The sequence below is a fragment of the Tubulanus polymorphus genome, chromosome 4 (genome assembly GCF_964204645.1).
Source record: "Tubulanus polymorphus chromosome 4, tnTubPoly1.2, whole genome shotgun sequence".
Taxonomy (NCBI): domain Eukaryota; kingdom Metazoa; phylum Nemertea; class Palaeonemertea; order Tubulaniformes; family Tubulanidae; genus Tubulanus; species Tubulanus polymorphus.
The window spans coordinates 20,684,880-20,700,737 of NC_134028.1; the positions used below are offsets into that span (position 1 = coordinate 20,684,880).

The window sequence follows — 15,858 nt, forward strand, 5'->3', positions numbered from 1 at the left end:
AACCTATGTTAATGTGTAATATGTGAAACTTTTTTTTTCTTTTCGCCTGTTAATTACTTGTGTGCATGATGTGTGAGTGTGATGAATGTGGTGTGGATGCTTCTGGGTGATACGGCTTAGATAGACTGTTTCAGTCTCTCCGTGTAGCCCCATTATCCTGTTACATTTTTCTTCGTCTAATCATACTTATTATATCGTTCAATAATGTAACATCGTAATGAAAATAAATTTCAATTTCAATATATTGACGTAATGGGCTTGTATTAATGAATAAGTTCCTTTTCTGAGTTGTAAGCAGCGCTGTTTGGACGACCGGTTTTAGGGATTAGATTCATCCAATAATCTCTACCGTGTCTGCAATAAATAAAAGAGCATGATATATAAAGCGATGCTTCCGCGCAATATGGATACTGGTATAAAAACGTCAGGATTATCCGGCTATCGGTTTACTTTTGACGATCATATTCATATACACTCTGTCCATATCCAGCCGCGAATGGTAAATTATGATCTTTTCCGGGTTGTCTGAATCCTCGTTCCTCGGATAACTGTAATCAATATAATTATAATGTTAATTATCATGCGAATGGATTTCTCAATGTGATTTGGATAATGAAATGCGATGCAAGATTTTGTGTACAAACCTCTTCGGACATTTCACGAATATGATAACTCTCGAATCCGCAACATCCTCCGATGTACCTCACTCCAAGTTCATAAGCTTTACGGGCATAGTCTCTACATTCCCAACGAGTAAGAATGCGTGGTTCCATCGCTGAAAATGAAAATGCAACTAAATACACATGTATTAGCTATTTCAATGTCGAGACGATCGAAATGTTATTTCAGCTCACCTAACATACACTCGGGTAAATGAGAATATCCTTCAACTAGATACTCAGTTTCAGGAGAAAGGAATCCGATTGGCTGCATCATCAGAAATTGAGATAAACCAGCTTCATTCAGGGCATCTTTCATCAATTTCATCGTTTTCAGTTGCGCGTTATAATCAAACTGGCAATTTAAACCCACAATATCGGCCCCTGGGTGATTGAAAACAAACACATACGATTATGATTTAATAAACTTTGCACGACATTGAAACATTTTTGAAAAATAACGAATATTAAGAGGGATGTTTCTTGAGTGAAGGCATGATTTGACACCTCGTTTAGCCATTCTAACTGAACATTCTCCTGCACTGATTCCATCCATACACCCAACTGGACCTATTCTCATCGTACACGCTATAGGTTTGTTGTAATTCTTCATGACATCAATCGCCCACTCCATCTCTTCGATTGAACAGAAATACTGGATTCGAAAAATACATGTATACATTCGACAATACAGTGTTACACAAATGTTCGATTTGTTGATAGTGAAATGCCAATGTAAAATACCAATGAATATCATCCTAGTCTTGAATAACAGATGCTTACCTCCGCTATAAAGAAATCGACATCCTTTTCTTTGAACACTTGGCATTGCTTTTCGAATTCTGCTTGAACTGCTGCCTTCCCTTTTCCAGCTGTATATGTCGGTGTAGGCGACAAACCTCCGCAAACTAGTAGATTGTATGATGTGGCAACATTACGTGCAAGATCGCACGCCGCGTGGTTTATAAATACATTATAAATATGTACATCATTACCAAAGCACTAACCATTCAGTACAATTTGTATGACTGAATAGTTGAATAAGAGTGAGATAGATAAAGACCACAACCTACGTTATAATTTTTGGCCGACTCACTACATTGAAGCATTCCATCCGTCGCGTGAAAGGTGAATGCTTGAATTACATCAGCTCCAGCTCGAGCAAATTCTTTATGTAAACCACTGACTGAAAAATGGCAAATTAATGATTTTTCTTTTATCGGCGAATCCCAGTTTTGACTTGAAGATAACCCAACGGTTATTTTATAGGACTTTTTTTCTGGCAGATGCCTCGTAGTTCGTCATTGTTTAAATTCAAAATGATGCCCACAAAACTATAGATTTTTTTGCAGGCAGGAAGGTGTGCTAAAATTGATCGGGTAAAGTTGGGCTGTGAATAGAATAAGTCACAAACATGTAAAACCTACCGGCGTCAGGATGTTCTAGAACGCATTCAGGAGTATACAGCCCAGCAGTCACATATCCTCTTTTTTCGAATGTATTCATGTAACTACCGTCGCCAATGATTATGCGTTTTGCTAATATCTCCAGTATATTCGGTTTAGCTGCCATATCTAGTATTTTGCAAATAAGGCCACCTTGAATCGTTTAACGTTTGACAAAGATTTCCAAACTGGCCTATGAATTTTACAGAAAACACATTTTACTATTAGGTCAACCATCGTTGTCCCATTCGATGGTTATAGAAATTGATTGCCTTGATATACATGTCACGCGTATATTCTGTTGTTGTTGTACGAGGTTCCGTCTAGGCAACTTGAATGAGAGTTTTGATGTATATCAAATCATTTACTGGACCGTTGCCATTGGGAAAAAGATTTCCCCCAAAAGTTGCACCTGTTCACGGTGACGAATATCCGCGATATCATAAGCTGAGATCCTGCCCTTTCTGATGATATAGACGAACACTATCAAGTCCATGCAATTTGATCATGTATAAAGGTTTATTAAGGTTTTTATGGGTTCATACGAAATTCCTGGATGCTGCGGGGACCTGCTGTTTGAGGGATGATTTCTCAAGGATTCTAGATTTTGGCAATTTGGTCGGAAGCCTTCATGAGTTGATAATTATATAATGTGGTTTTGTACGATATAAATTAGTTGCATCATATCTATAGAACTAATTACTGGATGTAATTAATCTATACCGCTGTTAATTCGTCGCTGATTTTAATATGTCAATTAGATCTTAATCGATTTACTCAATTACAATAATTAGAACAGCATTGAATTAGTTTACCTTCACAGAAGTCGAAAATGTGTAATTAAGTAATTAATGTCAGTCGCCAGTGTTTTATTAATGAGATGTGCTCCTCTCTCACGTGTCGGGTTTGAGTGACAGATGATCCCGGTATAAAACAATCTGATGAGACATCAACAAATCAGTTCAGCCAATGACTAGTCATCATCATCACTTTCATTGAATTAGCGGATAATCAGTAAGCGCGGGATTAACGAATTAACATTCAATCGATGATTTATGGATTACCACTCATAGGATTTAAAGATTACAATGGATTATTACGCCGTTAAAACGATTGTGTTGATTTCAGTAATCTATTTAGTAACGGGTTAGTCTTCATATCTTATCGATAATGACAATAAAGTTATTAAATTATCAGATGCTAAATGATAATATTGAAATGTTGTTTTTCATCAATTAAAGGTTGTAAATATCGGAATAAAGAATATAAAAGTGGAGCTGAATGGATTGACGAAAAAGATCCCTGTAAACAGCACTCGTGTTCGGTAAGTAAATTGAACCTGGATTTCTCAAATAATATGTCACGTCTGAAATAGACTGCTGCTGCTGCTGCTGCTGCTGCTGCTGCTGCTGCTGCTGCTGCTGCTGCTGCTGCTGCTGCTGCTGCTGCTGCTGCTGCTGCTGCTGCTGCTGCTGCTGCTGCTGCTGCTGCTGCTGCTGCTGCTGCTGCTGCTGCTGCTGCTGCTGCTGCTGCTGCTGCTGCTGCTGCTGCTGCTGCTGCTGCTGCTGCTGCTGCTGCTGCTGCTGCTGCTGCTGCTGCTGCTGCTGCTGCTGCTGCTGCTGCTGCTGCTGCTGCTGCTGCTGCTGCTGCTGCTGCTGCTGCTGCTGCTGCTGCTGCTGCTGCTGCTGCTGCTGCTGCTGCTGCTGCTGCTGCTGCTGCTGATAGCTACGACCCAGTCCCATCTGCGTTAGAATCTAATTCATTAAACTTACAGAAAAACATCTCATTCTAACTCACTGGATCCTGATTGTTTTACATTATCAAAGCAATGGTTTAATGTTTCAAGATATTTTTTTCAGTCCGGTGTTCTGACTCTAAGTAAAGTACAATGTCGCGCGGGATGTCGTGAACAGATATATAAACCGGGTCAATGTTGTCCGGCCTGTAGCAGCGAGAAAGAGAACACTAATGGATGTGTTCTGAATGGAATAACCGTTGAAGATGGGAAATCAATGACAAAACCCGGTGAAAAGTGCACAACATGTAAATGCCAGGTATAAATGAATAATCATGTTTAGTTCTAAAACTTTTAAGCAATTCATACGTATTTCAATCATATACACACGTTCAATTTCATATAATATAAATATCATTGTTTTCGATGTGTTTCAGTCGGGGGAATTGACGTGTATTCGGAAAGTTTGCCCAGTTCTAAATTGTCCGCAAAAATATCAAGTACACGAAGAAAATGTGTGCTGTCCAATTTGTAAAGGTAACTAATCTTTTAAGATGTCCAGGTTCGAGTCCTGGCCCGGTGGCATAATTATGTTTGGTCACAACTTCACCTCTTATATACCCTCTCTGAATTAATTAGGAGGAAAGAAACTTCGATCACTAACGAATTAGAGGGCTCAACGGGTTGAGGCATAAACAACATAAGTTCTTGTCGTTTAATCTACAATATTTGATTTTTCTTGCAGGTAAAGAAGCCGTATCGGTCAGTTCTATTCACGGCAGTTGTTTATTTCGTGGTCATCTTCATCAAGAAAATCGACATTTCATGCCGGATAAATGCACGAAATGTTCTTGTTACAAGGGCGGGATGCAGTGTTATCGTAAATCGTGTCCAGATCTGAATTGCCCGAAACAATTCTTGGTCTACGATAAGAAATCGTGTTGTCCGATATGTAAGCGTCCAGCTGGATGTGCATACAAAGGCAAAATGTACAAGGTAAATATCTTACTATTTGAGTTAAGAGCACATGACTCTTATTGTGAACATATATTCTAATAACCGTAGGATAAGCATAGACGAAATATCCCTGTACATTGTAGTATATTTTTCATAAAAGAGCAAGAAACTGTCTTTTTAAATTTGAATTAAATCTTTATCTTTAATGCTAATCTGTCCTTTATTCCAACCTTGAACTCAGTAGTATTCTATTTATAGATTGATCAGATCTGGAAGGATGGATCCTGTACTGATTGTAGTTGTAAAGATGGAAAAGTCACCTGCCAAGAAATAACATGTGGTTCAACTCCTAAATGTTCACAGGTAAATATCTTAGTTTCCATGGCTGAAAACCTGGTAAAATTGAGGAATTAATATTAAGATCATTATTGATTGAAAAAACCAATAATTATTGTTCTATCATTTCTTGAGTGAATACCTACTCGATGTTTCGACCATATCCTAATACTTGTTTGCAAGGATACTTTCGGGCTGTTTTTATTCTAAATGTGGGGGTTTATTTTAGTTTGATATGTTTTAATGCTGCCCGTCATCCATTTTTATCATATTGTTATCATATTATCATATTGCGACTTTGTTTTGCAGGTTGCAATTAGTATGTTTTTGTAAATTTTTGTATTTTTATATAATTCTTTAACTCAAATTCAATGTCTTGACGTTTGTAATGTTACAACTTTTATATACTGTGCTCTAATAATGGATTTAGATTGTATTGATTTGTTACTAAAATATCTGGTTTTTTCAGGATAATGTAAATAATCGTATGTTTTTATAACATTTGTTTGAAATAAAACATTTGATATCATTTATAAACAATTTGTCGTCAAACTTCACTTATCCGCAATATCATCATCGTGTCTTGAGTAGGGTGGTGATACTCGAACATCTCCGGGCGCGGTCGCAAAAAGGGAATTGTAGAAATTCTAACTAGTTTTTTCTTTTGAAAGGCAAATCAAAATATAAGTGGAACACAGCGAACTTCACGGGACCAGAAAATATGTTCATTTTAACCGATAGTTATAACTAGTATGAAATCGATAACATTCTCTTACTTGGAACGGAATTCGTCATATTTTTGTCAACCGAGTTCGAAATAACAAGGTTTTACTGTATTTCTGAATGCATTTTACCAGCCTTTGCCCCTAAAAATTTTAGAAATCAAATCATGAAAATAATGTTCAAGTTCGATCTCCTGCTGTGTATGCCTGTTTAACCAAACAATTCTCATCGATGAGCAGGGATTTTATTCGATCCCAGGATCTCCTCCGTAATTACGAGTCTGCATATTTGATATTGTATATTTCATTTTGTCAGGGGTCGCCGGTCGTCACAGGGTGCCCACAACTTGCGAGGGTCGTGTCTAGCTATTATTGTACATGCCGGGGCCACCAGTTGTCCTCGCGGGATATATTCTGCCGAATATTGAATCAGCCGTAAACATTCAAAGCAAATCTTGATTCTGATTGGGGCAGTTTATCTGATATCAAGACAATCCATCTGAAGCCATCTTCAAAACTTATCTGGAAAATATCTTCAAAACTTATCAAAAATATCTGGACTCACGTGAAAAGGAGGTAGCCACTTTAAACAGATGTGGAACGAAACAAAATATGAGAGATAGGAATTGAGCTAATTTAAGCCCCATCAATTTATCTATAGACCATTCTGAAAAAAAAAGGGATACAACGAATATCAATTAGCTTCAAACACCTGCAAAATCAATTCGTTCACTTCACAAATCTACAATAGACGAAATGCTCGCGCTTAAATGATTTCAGCATTTTCAGATCGAGTCATTAAATCAGATTTGATATTCAAAAGCAGCTAGGATGACTTGTATTCTGCGAGATACTTTGATGAATATCAACAGTTCGATTGACATGTACATGTTTATGGGATTCTAAGTCTATAACAAACGACTGCATTGAGTTCGGGATTAAGTTATTTCTATGCGGTATTTTGTCTCCGAAAGCTCCTCTATCAAAAAGGAATTAAGTCTGGTATATATAAACAGAGATGAAAATCTAAACATTTAACTCTCATCGAAAGCTTTTCGACTTGTCACAGAGTGAAAGATTCCGTAAGTAGATATATGTTCTTTGTTTTTAGTTTTACTGTATTTTTGTTGAAAGTGTAGCATTCAATCCTTAGTCAAATTATAGAAAATAGAAAGATTGGCCAGTTTGTTTGACTACATCTACCTATCATAGAATCGAAAGTGTAGTTGTTAACATATTTAACACCATTCTGAAGAATGGCCAATTCTATTCTACAAGAGGGAATAGATTACATGTATATTGGTAACTATTGACTTGGTTAATGTTGACCTCATCATTCAGTGAGCTAATATCAGTGCAAATGAGTCAACCCCTGATCAACTCCGCACCCATATCGGTCATTTCGATTTTTGGCGAGTATAGCGTAATTTCAGAGGTTGATTTTGACCAGTTTCGAGACAAACGATCTGTTCCGTTCTCGGCAGTAAACCCGGCTTCAGACGGGATTGGCGGTATATTGGGGGTTTACTGTATTTTTTAAATGATAATAATCTGTAATTCATTGATTACAGACGAATCGGTAAAATGAAATTGTCGGCAGTTTTTGTGTTGTGTTTTTTACTGGTGGTCGCCGTTACTGGTGATCAAATAGAACGAGCTCTCCGAGACGCTGAGACTGCTGGACACGATCCGCTGGAGTTGATGGAGGCCAGACGAACCGTTCAACTGATGAAACGAGGATGGTTCAAGAAACTCTGGAAAGGAATCAAGAAACACTGTTCTATTGGTTACAACCGAGGCTTCACAGCTCAATGCAGTGGTTAGAATAATGAAATATGCTAAAACATTTAAAAACATGAATAAATAAATGTTAATCGAGCAGCAATTGAATACACCTTGAGTTTATTCAATCCTATGTTCAGATGATCAACAATCATAACAATTCAGTCAATATTCAACGCCCCCTGGTGACCATATACAAAAACCAATGACCTTGAAACTCACAATCATGGAACATGTCAGCAGCTACGATTTTGTAATCGATAATGAGATAAAAAATATGCCTAAGTACCAATATAATATGGAAATGCTAAGCATTCTACTATTCAACGCCCCCTGGTGATCATATGCAAAACCCGATGACATCGAAACTCACCACAATTATAGAACATGTCATGAGCAACAACGGGCGCAAAACGAACATCATAGAGCAAAAACGAAAATTTTCCTCAAAAACTTCAAAAATGTGTGAAAAGTGCTGATTTTGGCGTACAACAATGGCTGTGCCAGTAGGCCATCTTGATTCTACCAAGGCCGGTTTTTGGGCTGAAGATGTGTCTTGGGTAGATAGTATATTATAGTAGTTTATTTGTCACCATCAATATGTACAAATGAAAAATAACAAAATAGGTTATTTAAAGACAATGAGGTGACAGGAGTCTGAATAGATACATATATAACCCAAATATCGAGACATTACATTGAAGCGTCTTTTTCCAAAAATTTCCAAAAATAACTGAATTCCGTCTACGAGTAGATACGTGAAAGGTCGAGACGGGAATGGTGTCCAAGGGGCTGCCCTAGAAAGTAGGGACAGATGTGATGGGTCGAGACGGGAACATGGTGTCCAAGGGGATGTCTAGAGAAGAGAACCTGACTAGAACAGCGCTTGGTCCTACGAGAAAGACAACGTGTCATAAGTTTATCAATCATATTCATTTTTCAGAAAAATTCATACACTCTTGACTTAGAAGAATTACATTTGAATTGATAAATGGCAAAATAAAACAATAAGCAAAAAGCCCCCGAACGTGAATTTTGAGAGATTTGAATCGAGAAACTCGATTTGTAGAAACCAAATGTTAAACTCGTGTCATTCATCGAATATTTAATTACAATAGGAAAGTTTCCAGTTACCAGGTGCCATTTTCAGCGTGTCTCACATTGTCGCGCAGATTTTAACATGGTCAAAACTAAAACCTTTAGTGCGATTCATTGTCGTCCATCCCTTCTTAGGCACAAAATCTAAACTTTTGAATCGTTAGAAAGTTGACAATTTTTTTCTGATTATTTATTTCATTTTTCTCGGCTGCAACAATCCGATACAAAAAAAGATGCGCGTCACTTTTAGGAAGGCGCCTCAAAAAATTGGTAATTCTGTGTTATTGGCTGTAACTTTTAAACTTTCTGAGATACAATTAAGAATTTTTCACTTAAGATAGAGTTTCATCTGAGGATTTTGTTTATACTGCATTCGTAAAACTATCTTCATAGAAACGCGCGTGACCACGGGTTGATCAGTGCAAAGCGTGCAAGTGGTCGACCGTCGATTTTCTGCATACGCGGGTTAAGCTATTTTCACGTCAATTTTCAAACTGTTAAAGATTTTCAAGATCAAAATTCAATGTTGAATTGCTCAGCTCATATATAAATGGTATATAGTTAATTTGTATTTGCGACACACCTCTACTAGGTCAAGGTCGGTGGACACTAATGATGGCGGCTTGTCAAAAAACTGAAAATTTTCACTTTAAAGACGATTTTACAGCTTGATGAGAATCAGTTGATACGACTGGTATTCACAGTTTGACTGAGGTCCAGTTGTCCCCGGCCCTTATTATGAATAAGCAAAAAATAAACAATTTCAGACTTATTTCCCGTTCGCATTGCTTTGTGGGAGTTTTTATAACAGTTGATTTACAGTCGGGCTCAGTTAAACCTCGTTCCAAAAGAGAACCACTGTCGCAGTATTTAATACCGTACGCCTTCAGGTTTAATTCACTCGTCTGTAAGAAATATCTCGGCGAACAGGAATGTGAAAAATGGCGTTCGTTGCCGGACAGCCAGACGCAGCTGTCAGTGACAGCCGGAAGACACGCCCACACATCGGTCACACCTACAGGTATCAGCTCTCTTATTGAACATGTCAAGTTGAAACAAATCTTTTTTCTGGCGTTTCTAAACTGTTTAATTTGTTTTGAACCGAATTACTTGTTATCGTTGAGATTGGGGTCTCGTGCAGTTGTTTGAGTGGAGGACTGGGAACCAAGAGGTCCCTAGATCGAAACCACATCTGGCGTTGGCTGTCGAGACACATGCATGGACTCAGCTCTGGTAACTCTGTCAGGTTGTGAGCCATAACAACCTATAAAAAGGCCTTGGCCGTCTCTTAAGAACCACTAGGGTTACAGTGTTACTCGCTGCTGGGACGAAAAACTCTTCTTATTACATGCTAGGTGGCGTTACGGCAATATAAACTTGTTCTATGTATTGGACACCGTCTGAAACAACTGGTAGCTCGTAAGTATCACCTGCTAAGAGGTTCCCGGGTACTTGTAAGTAATATCCGCACACCCCTTTCTGGAGAACTGTAAACTGCGAATCGTCAATGAAATCAATACATCACTAAATTCATTTCTAATGCCAAAAGAATTATTTATTTGCATTTTCAAGCACTGATACAAATTTGAATCGTATAGAACAAGGAAACGCGAAACCTGAATTAGAACATACATCTTCTAGTATAATGCGATGCAGGTCAAATTATCCATCATTTCTAAATACTTTTTCTAGTTTTCTTTATTTTTTTTCAATGCATTTTTCAGAGATTTCAAATTGTTTCTTAGATCTTTGGCATTTTTTCTTACGTAATCGATAATCAGCGATTTGCCTTGTTTTGACTGAAATACTTTCGCCAAAACGCTAGGTAGTTGTGAACCTTTTAACTTTAGATCGTCCAAGATCTTGCTGTTGACGATAGTTTCGCAATCTAATTTGCTCAGTGGTCCCGATATGACCTTGCCGTAATGTTCGACAGCAAGAGATGATACCTGTCGATGAAACCAAACACATAATTGAAAATGCTATTTCCCGGAAAACCCTTTAAATACAACACTGAGATTATAAGAATTTTAAGAGGTTATAGTGAGTGTAGCTCCGATGGATTAACACACGTGATATGATTGAAAAAACGCTTTTTGACGATTACAGCGTTTTCTCTTTATAGACAGATATTTACCTTGCGACATGTACTTTCATCAATGGCATCGGTTGAAACCCAGAAAACGGCCAGAAAAACCACCAAAAAACTGATCAATTTCATGTTGTCTCCGTAAAACTGTAATCAGATCATAGAAATAGAGATTGGTTTCCGGCAGTGTAAGAACTGGAGACTGGTCCCCGGCTGTTTCAGAAATACAGATATCATTAGTGATCTTACCTGTTTAATGTGTGTTGAGGTTTAACGTGATGTCAAAGCGACTGACAAATGTTTCATTTTGTCGATTGAATCATGCGAGTTTTATACATATTTTGGGCTGAATAATATTTGATCAGAAGTTGCTGAACGGCTTCACATTAAACATCCCACTCAGTAGATTTAATACCAACTATTTACAGGATCGAGATTCGATTATTTCTGCTTTGTTTAATCTGTCTGCATCTGTTTTTCTACTGTATATTGCTGGAAATTTGAAGGACGATGGAGGTTTTACATTTCAATCGACAATTCCACGAAAGAGTCAACTTATTATTGTAAATAAACTCATGTTAACTAAACTCATAAAAGATAAACTCATTTTAACTCTTGAGTCAAATTCAACTGAACTTAGGTACTTTGTCCAGTGTAAATGGATCCTAGAAACAAGTCTAGAAGTGTGGAACTTGGTCAAAAACTGTAGAAGTAGGTCCAGAACTGGATCTATTATGCGGCTTTCATGAATTATATTTATGGGCTTTCAGGAATATTATTGAGCTTCAGTTATTTCAGTTGTTAAACTATAGCAACAAGTAATGTACGGAAACTGAATTTCATGGCCAGTGTTGCTATTATCAGATAACCTGCGTTGATGCTTGCGTCACACGTATAAAACAATAACAGTAAGAAGATTTTAACAGAAACCCGATACTGGAGAAATGACACGACCGCAACACTGATTAACATTTAGAAACCATACCAGATCCACAACACTGTCGAAGTAGGCCTAGAAATGTGGACCTGGGTCCACAACTATGAAGTAGGTCCACAACTGTGAAACTGGGCCCACAACTGCAGAAGTAGGTTTAGAAGACAGTGTGGAACTGGGTAATCGTGTCGAAGAAGGTCCAGATTACTGTGGACCGTAGAAGTATGTCCAGAAGTGTGGAACTGGGTCCATAGAAGTGGGTCCAGAAGTGTGGAATTGGATCCACAACTGTCGAATAGGTCCAGCACTGTATGACTGGATCGACAACTGTAGAAGCAGGTCCAAAATTGTGTAACTGGATCCACAACTGTAGAAATAAATCGACGAGAAGTCGTTCAATTTGAAGAATGAAAGTTTTGCATATTTGATGGGCGCCGTGATAATATATGGATTAGGGAGTCTAAAAATTCAGTTCAAAGATTGAAAATGAACTTATTTTGACAATAAATACCAGTGTTAAAACATCATTTTGTCTGAACACCGTCCGGGGCTTATTCAGACGGTACCCCTAGACTTCATCGCCCCTTCCCATTTAAATTCATTAAATTTCCTCAGGTTTACAATTCATGAGCATACAGATTTGTCGGCATGAATTCAAACCGTGGCAGAAACTTCAAGACATGACTTGGAGTATTTGCCATGGAGGTGATCTGATAAAACCGACCATTGTCATCTAATTAAAACAAAATAATTACTGGTCGGTTTAAATAGAATCTAACTGGTGATCAATGCAATCAATGATTTTATTGATATTCACTGCGTTAAAACAATCGACGTAATGCGTTATTTTCGCCCATTCTCCCCAAACTAAACAAGTTCTCGTCGATTTATTGCAAATACAGAAAAAACACAGAATATGTAAGTCAAAACGTCCTTTTTGCAGGTTGAGACCAAATTCTGCAGTTTTGCCCATGAGTTCCACACTCCTGGACCAAGTTCCATAAAACGAGATTCTGTTCCACAGTTCTGGATCTATTTCCACGTGTGGACCCAATTCTTCAGTTCTGCATGGACCCTCCAGTTGTAGACCCAGCTACGCAGTTCTGAATCTATTTCTACCGTTTTGGATCCAGTTCCACGGTAATGGAGATACGTCTACAGCTTGGTCCCAGTTCCACAATTATGGTTCTACTTCTACAGTTGTGGATCCAGTTCCAGCTGGACGCATTTCAACCATTGTGGATCGGTTATATAGTTCTGGACCCGCTTCTACAGTTGTGGACCCTGTTCCACAGTTCTGGATCTACTTCTACAGTTTAAGACCCAGTTCCACACTTCTGGACCCGTTTCTACAGTTGTTGACCAAGTTCCACAGTTGTGGACCTACCCCTACAGTTGCGGTCATGACTCCGCACTTCTGGATTTTGCTTATTTGGGATCCAGCGCCACAGTCCTGGACAAAGTTCCTAAGTTCGGTTGAATTTGACTCAAGAGTTTGAAAATGAGTTCATTTTCAATAAGTTGCCTCTCTGTGAAATTGTGGAACTGTAGAACCGGAAGTAGTTCGTATGATATTTGAATCTAAAGTTTTAATCTAGTCTTTTACAATAATCAATTCATGTGTGCATAAAAAATATGTCGAACCTCCATCGTCCTTCAAATTTCCAGCAATATACAGTAGAAAAACAGGGCCAGACAGATTAAACAAAGCAAAAATAATCGAATCGATCCTGTAAATAGTTTGGAATTAATTCAGCAACTTCTGATCAAATATTATTCAGCCCGAAATATATAAAACTGGCAAAATTCAATCGACAAAATGAGACATTCGTCAGTCCCTTCAACAGCACGTTAAATCTCAACACACATTATACAGGTAAGATCAATTCTAATATCGGTAGTTCTGACTGCCGGGAACCAGTCTCCAGTTCTATGATCTGATTGCAGTTTTTCGGATACAACATGAAATTGATAAGTTTTTTGTGGTTTTTCTGGCCGTTCTCTGGGCTTCAACCGATGCCATTGATGAAAGTACATGTCGCAAGGTAAATATCTGTTAGTCATATCACGTGTGTTAATCCATCGCAGCTACACTCCTGAACCTAAAGTCTACAAATCTCCTTGATCCTACGTGCAGTTGATATTACTTAGGGAAAGAAGATTAATTAACGGAAATACCTCTCAGTATTTGAAACAAATCTCTGAAGATGAGTGGAAGTATTCCACCCGAAACGTTAGAATGAAATAACAACTGTTGTTTAAGATCTATATTGTGGGTTTTTACGCAGGACTGGAAATAGTCTCAACTATTTATAACCTCTTAGTATAACCTCCTGATAATCGTGACATCAATGTTGTAATTTAGGGGTTCAGCAGGAAAAACCATTTTCAATTACATTTTTATTATATAGGTAGCATCTCTTGCTGTCGAACATTACGGCAAGGCCATATCGGGACCACTGAGCAAATTAGATTGCGATACCATCGTTGACAGCAAGATCTTGGACGATCTAAAGTTACAAGGTTCACAACTACCTAGCGTTTTGGCGAAAGTCTTCAAGTCAAAACAAGGCAAATCGAAGATTTTCGCTTACGTACGAAACAATGTCAACGTCATTAGAAACAATTTGAAAACTTTGAAAGAAGCATTGAAAAAACTAGAAAACTAGAAAATTCCATGCATAAATGATCGATAATTCGAGCAACATCGCATTTATACTAGAAGATGTATGTTCTAATTCTATAGATTCCGGGATTCCTTGTTCTATACGATTAAAATTTATTTCAATGTTTGAAAATGCAAGTAAATAGTTCTTAGTCGGCATAAAATGAATGTTATGATGTATTGATTTCATTGTCGGTTCGATCGCAGTTTGCAGTTCCCCCGGAAACCGGTGAGCAGATGAAACGAGTTCCCGGTGTCTCCAGACGGTGTCCAATGCACGGGACAGGTTTTTTCAAGGTTAACATTACGGGTAAGGGAGTTAGTAGTGGGACGATCTTGCATGCCAATTAACGCAAACGGGAGATTGTGAATGATAATATAATAATATGTTTTCTTTTAAAGCGCAGATCTAAGAAATAATCGCTGCGCTTTACAATATAAAACACAATACAGAAAATTGTTAGAATTACACATGCATTATAAAACAATACATAGTAGGTTTTAAGAGTAGGTTTGGCTAAAAAGGTATGTCTTAAGATTACGTTAAAAAATATCAACGCACGCACTTTCTCTCAGAGATATTGGAAGTTTGTTCCAGAGGATTGGACAAATACATTTAAAAGATCGACTGCCGTACGAAATACGTGGAATTGGTGTGACTAGAATTGTTTTATCGTGGCTGGAACGCAGAGACCGGGTCGGATTATATTGAGACAGAAGGGATTTCAGGTACTCAGGTGCTAGTCCATGTAAACATTTGTATACCCACCATAAAGAGAATCTTATATTCAATCCGCACCGAGATCGGCAGCCAATGTAAAGACTGTAGGACAGGTGTTATATGCTCACTCTTCTTTTTCTTGGTGATAAGGCGAGCGGCATTGTTCTGAACGAGCTGAAGGCGCTTGATCAAAGTGGCATTGAGCCCACAAGCAGCGAATTGGCATAATCAAGCCTGCTAATCACCAAAGAAACAACGGCTGCTTTGCACGCTGCATCGTCTAACAGACTTCGTATTTTACCTATGCAATACAGATGGTAGTTAGCAGTGCGACAAATATTGTTAACATGCTTTGATAAAGACAAATGTTCATCCAAAATTACACCTTGATTCTTAACATAAGTTGATGGATGGATTTCAATACCATCAATAGTAATATATAAATCACTGGGTAAAAGGCTTTTGGCATATGGTGAACCAAGTATTACGAATTCGGTTTTATCGCCGTTAGCTTTTAATTTATTAATTGTCATCCAATTGGACAACACCTGGACAAGTTCAGCTAGCTGAATGGAACCCGGGGATAAGTCTACAGAATTTATTCCAACCTGGGCAGATATAGCTTTTTGATATTTACTTGCTTAAATTTCATTCTCTAAATTTCGATGGATCATCCAGCCGATGATTACATAATCAGTTGGACCAGGACGGCATT

At 38.0% G+C, this 15,858-nt stretch overlaps 1 protein-coding gene across 1 annotated transcript; it reads right to left on the reverse strand.

Moving 5' to 3' along the window:
* Positions 1 to 263: 263 nt before the first annotated feature.
* Positions 264 to 2,299, reverse strand: LOC141904410 (S-methylmethionine--homocysteine S-methyltransferase BHMT2-like). The gene is made up of 8 exons (XM_074792995.1): positions 2,087 to 2,299; positions 1,733 to 1,845; positions 1,443 to 1,661; positions 1,167 to 1,314; positions 855 to 1,043; positions 645 to 775; positions 451 to 548; positions 264 to 354 (listed from the first exon to the last, which is right to left on the reverse strand). The coding sequence occupies exons 1-8, from the start codon at positions 2,229 to 2,231 to the stop codon at positions 264 to 266; spliced, it is 1,134 nt and encodes a 377-aa protein (XP_074649096.1). The 5' UTR covers positions 2,232 to 2,299.
* Between the last annotated feature and the right edge of the window lie 13,559 nt (positions 2,300 to 15,858).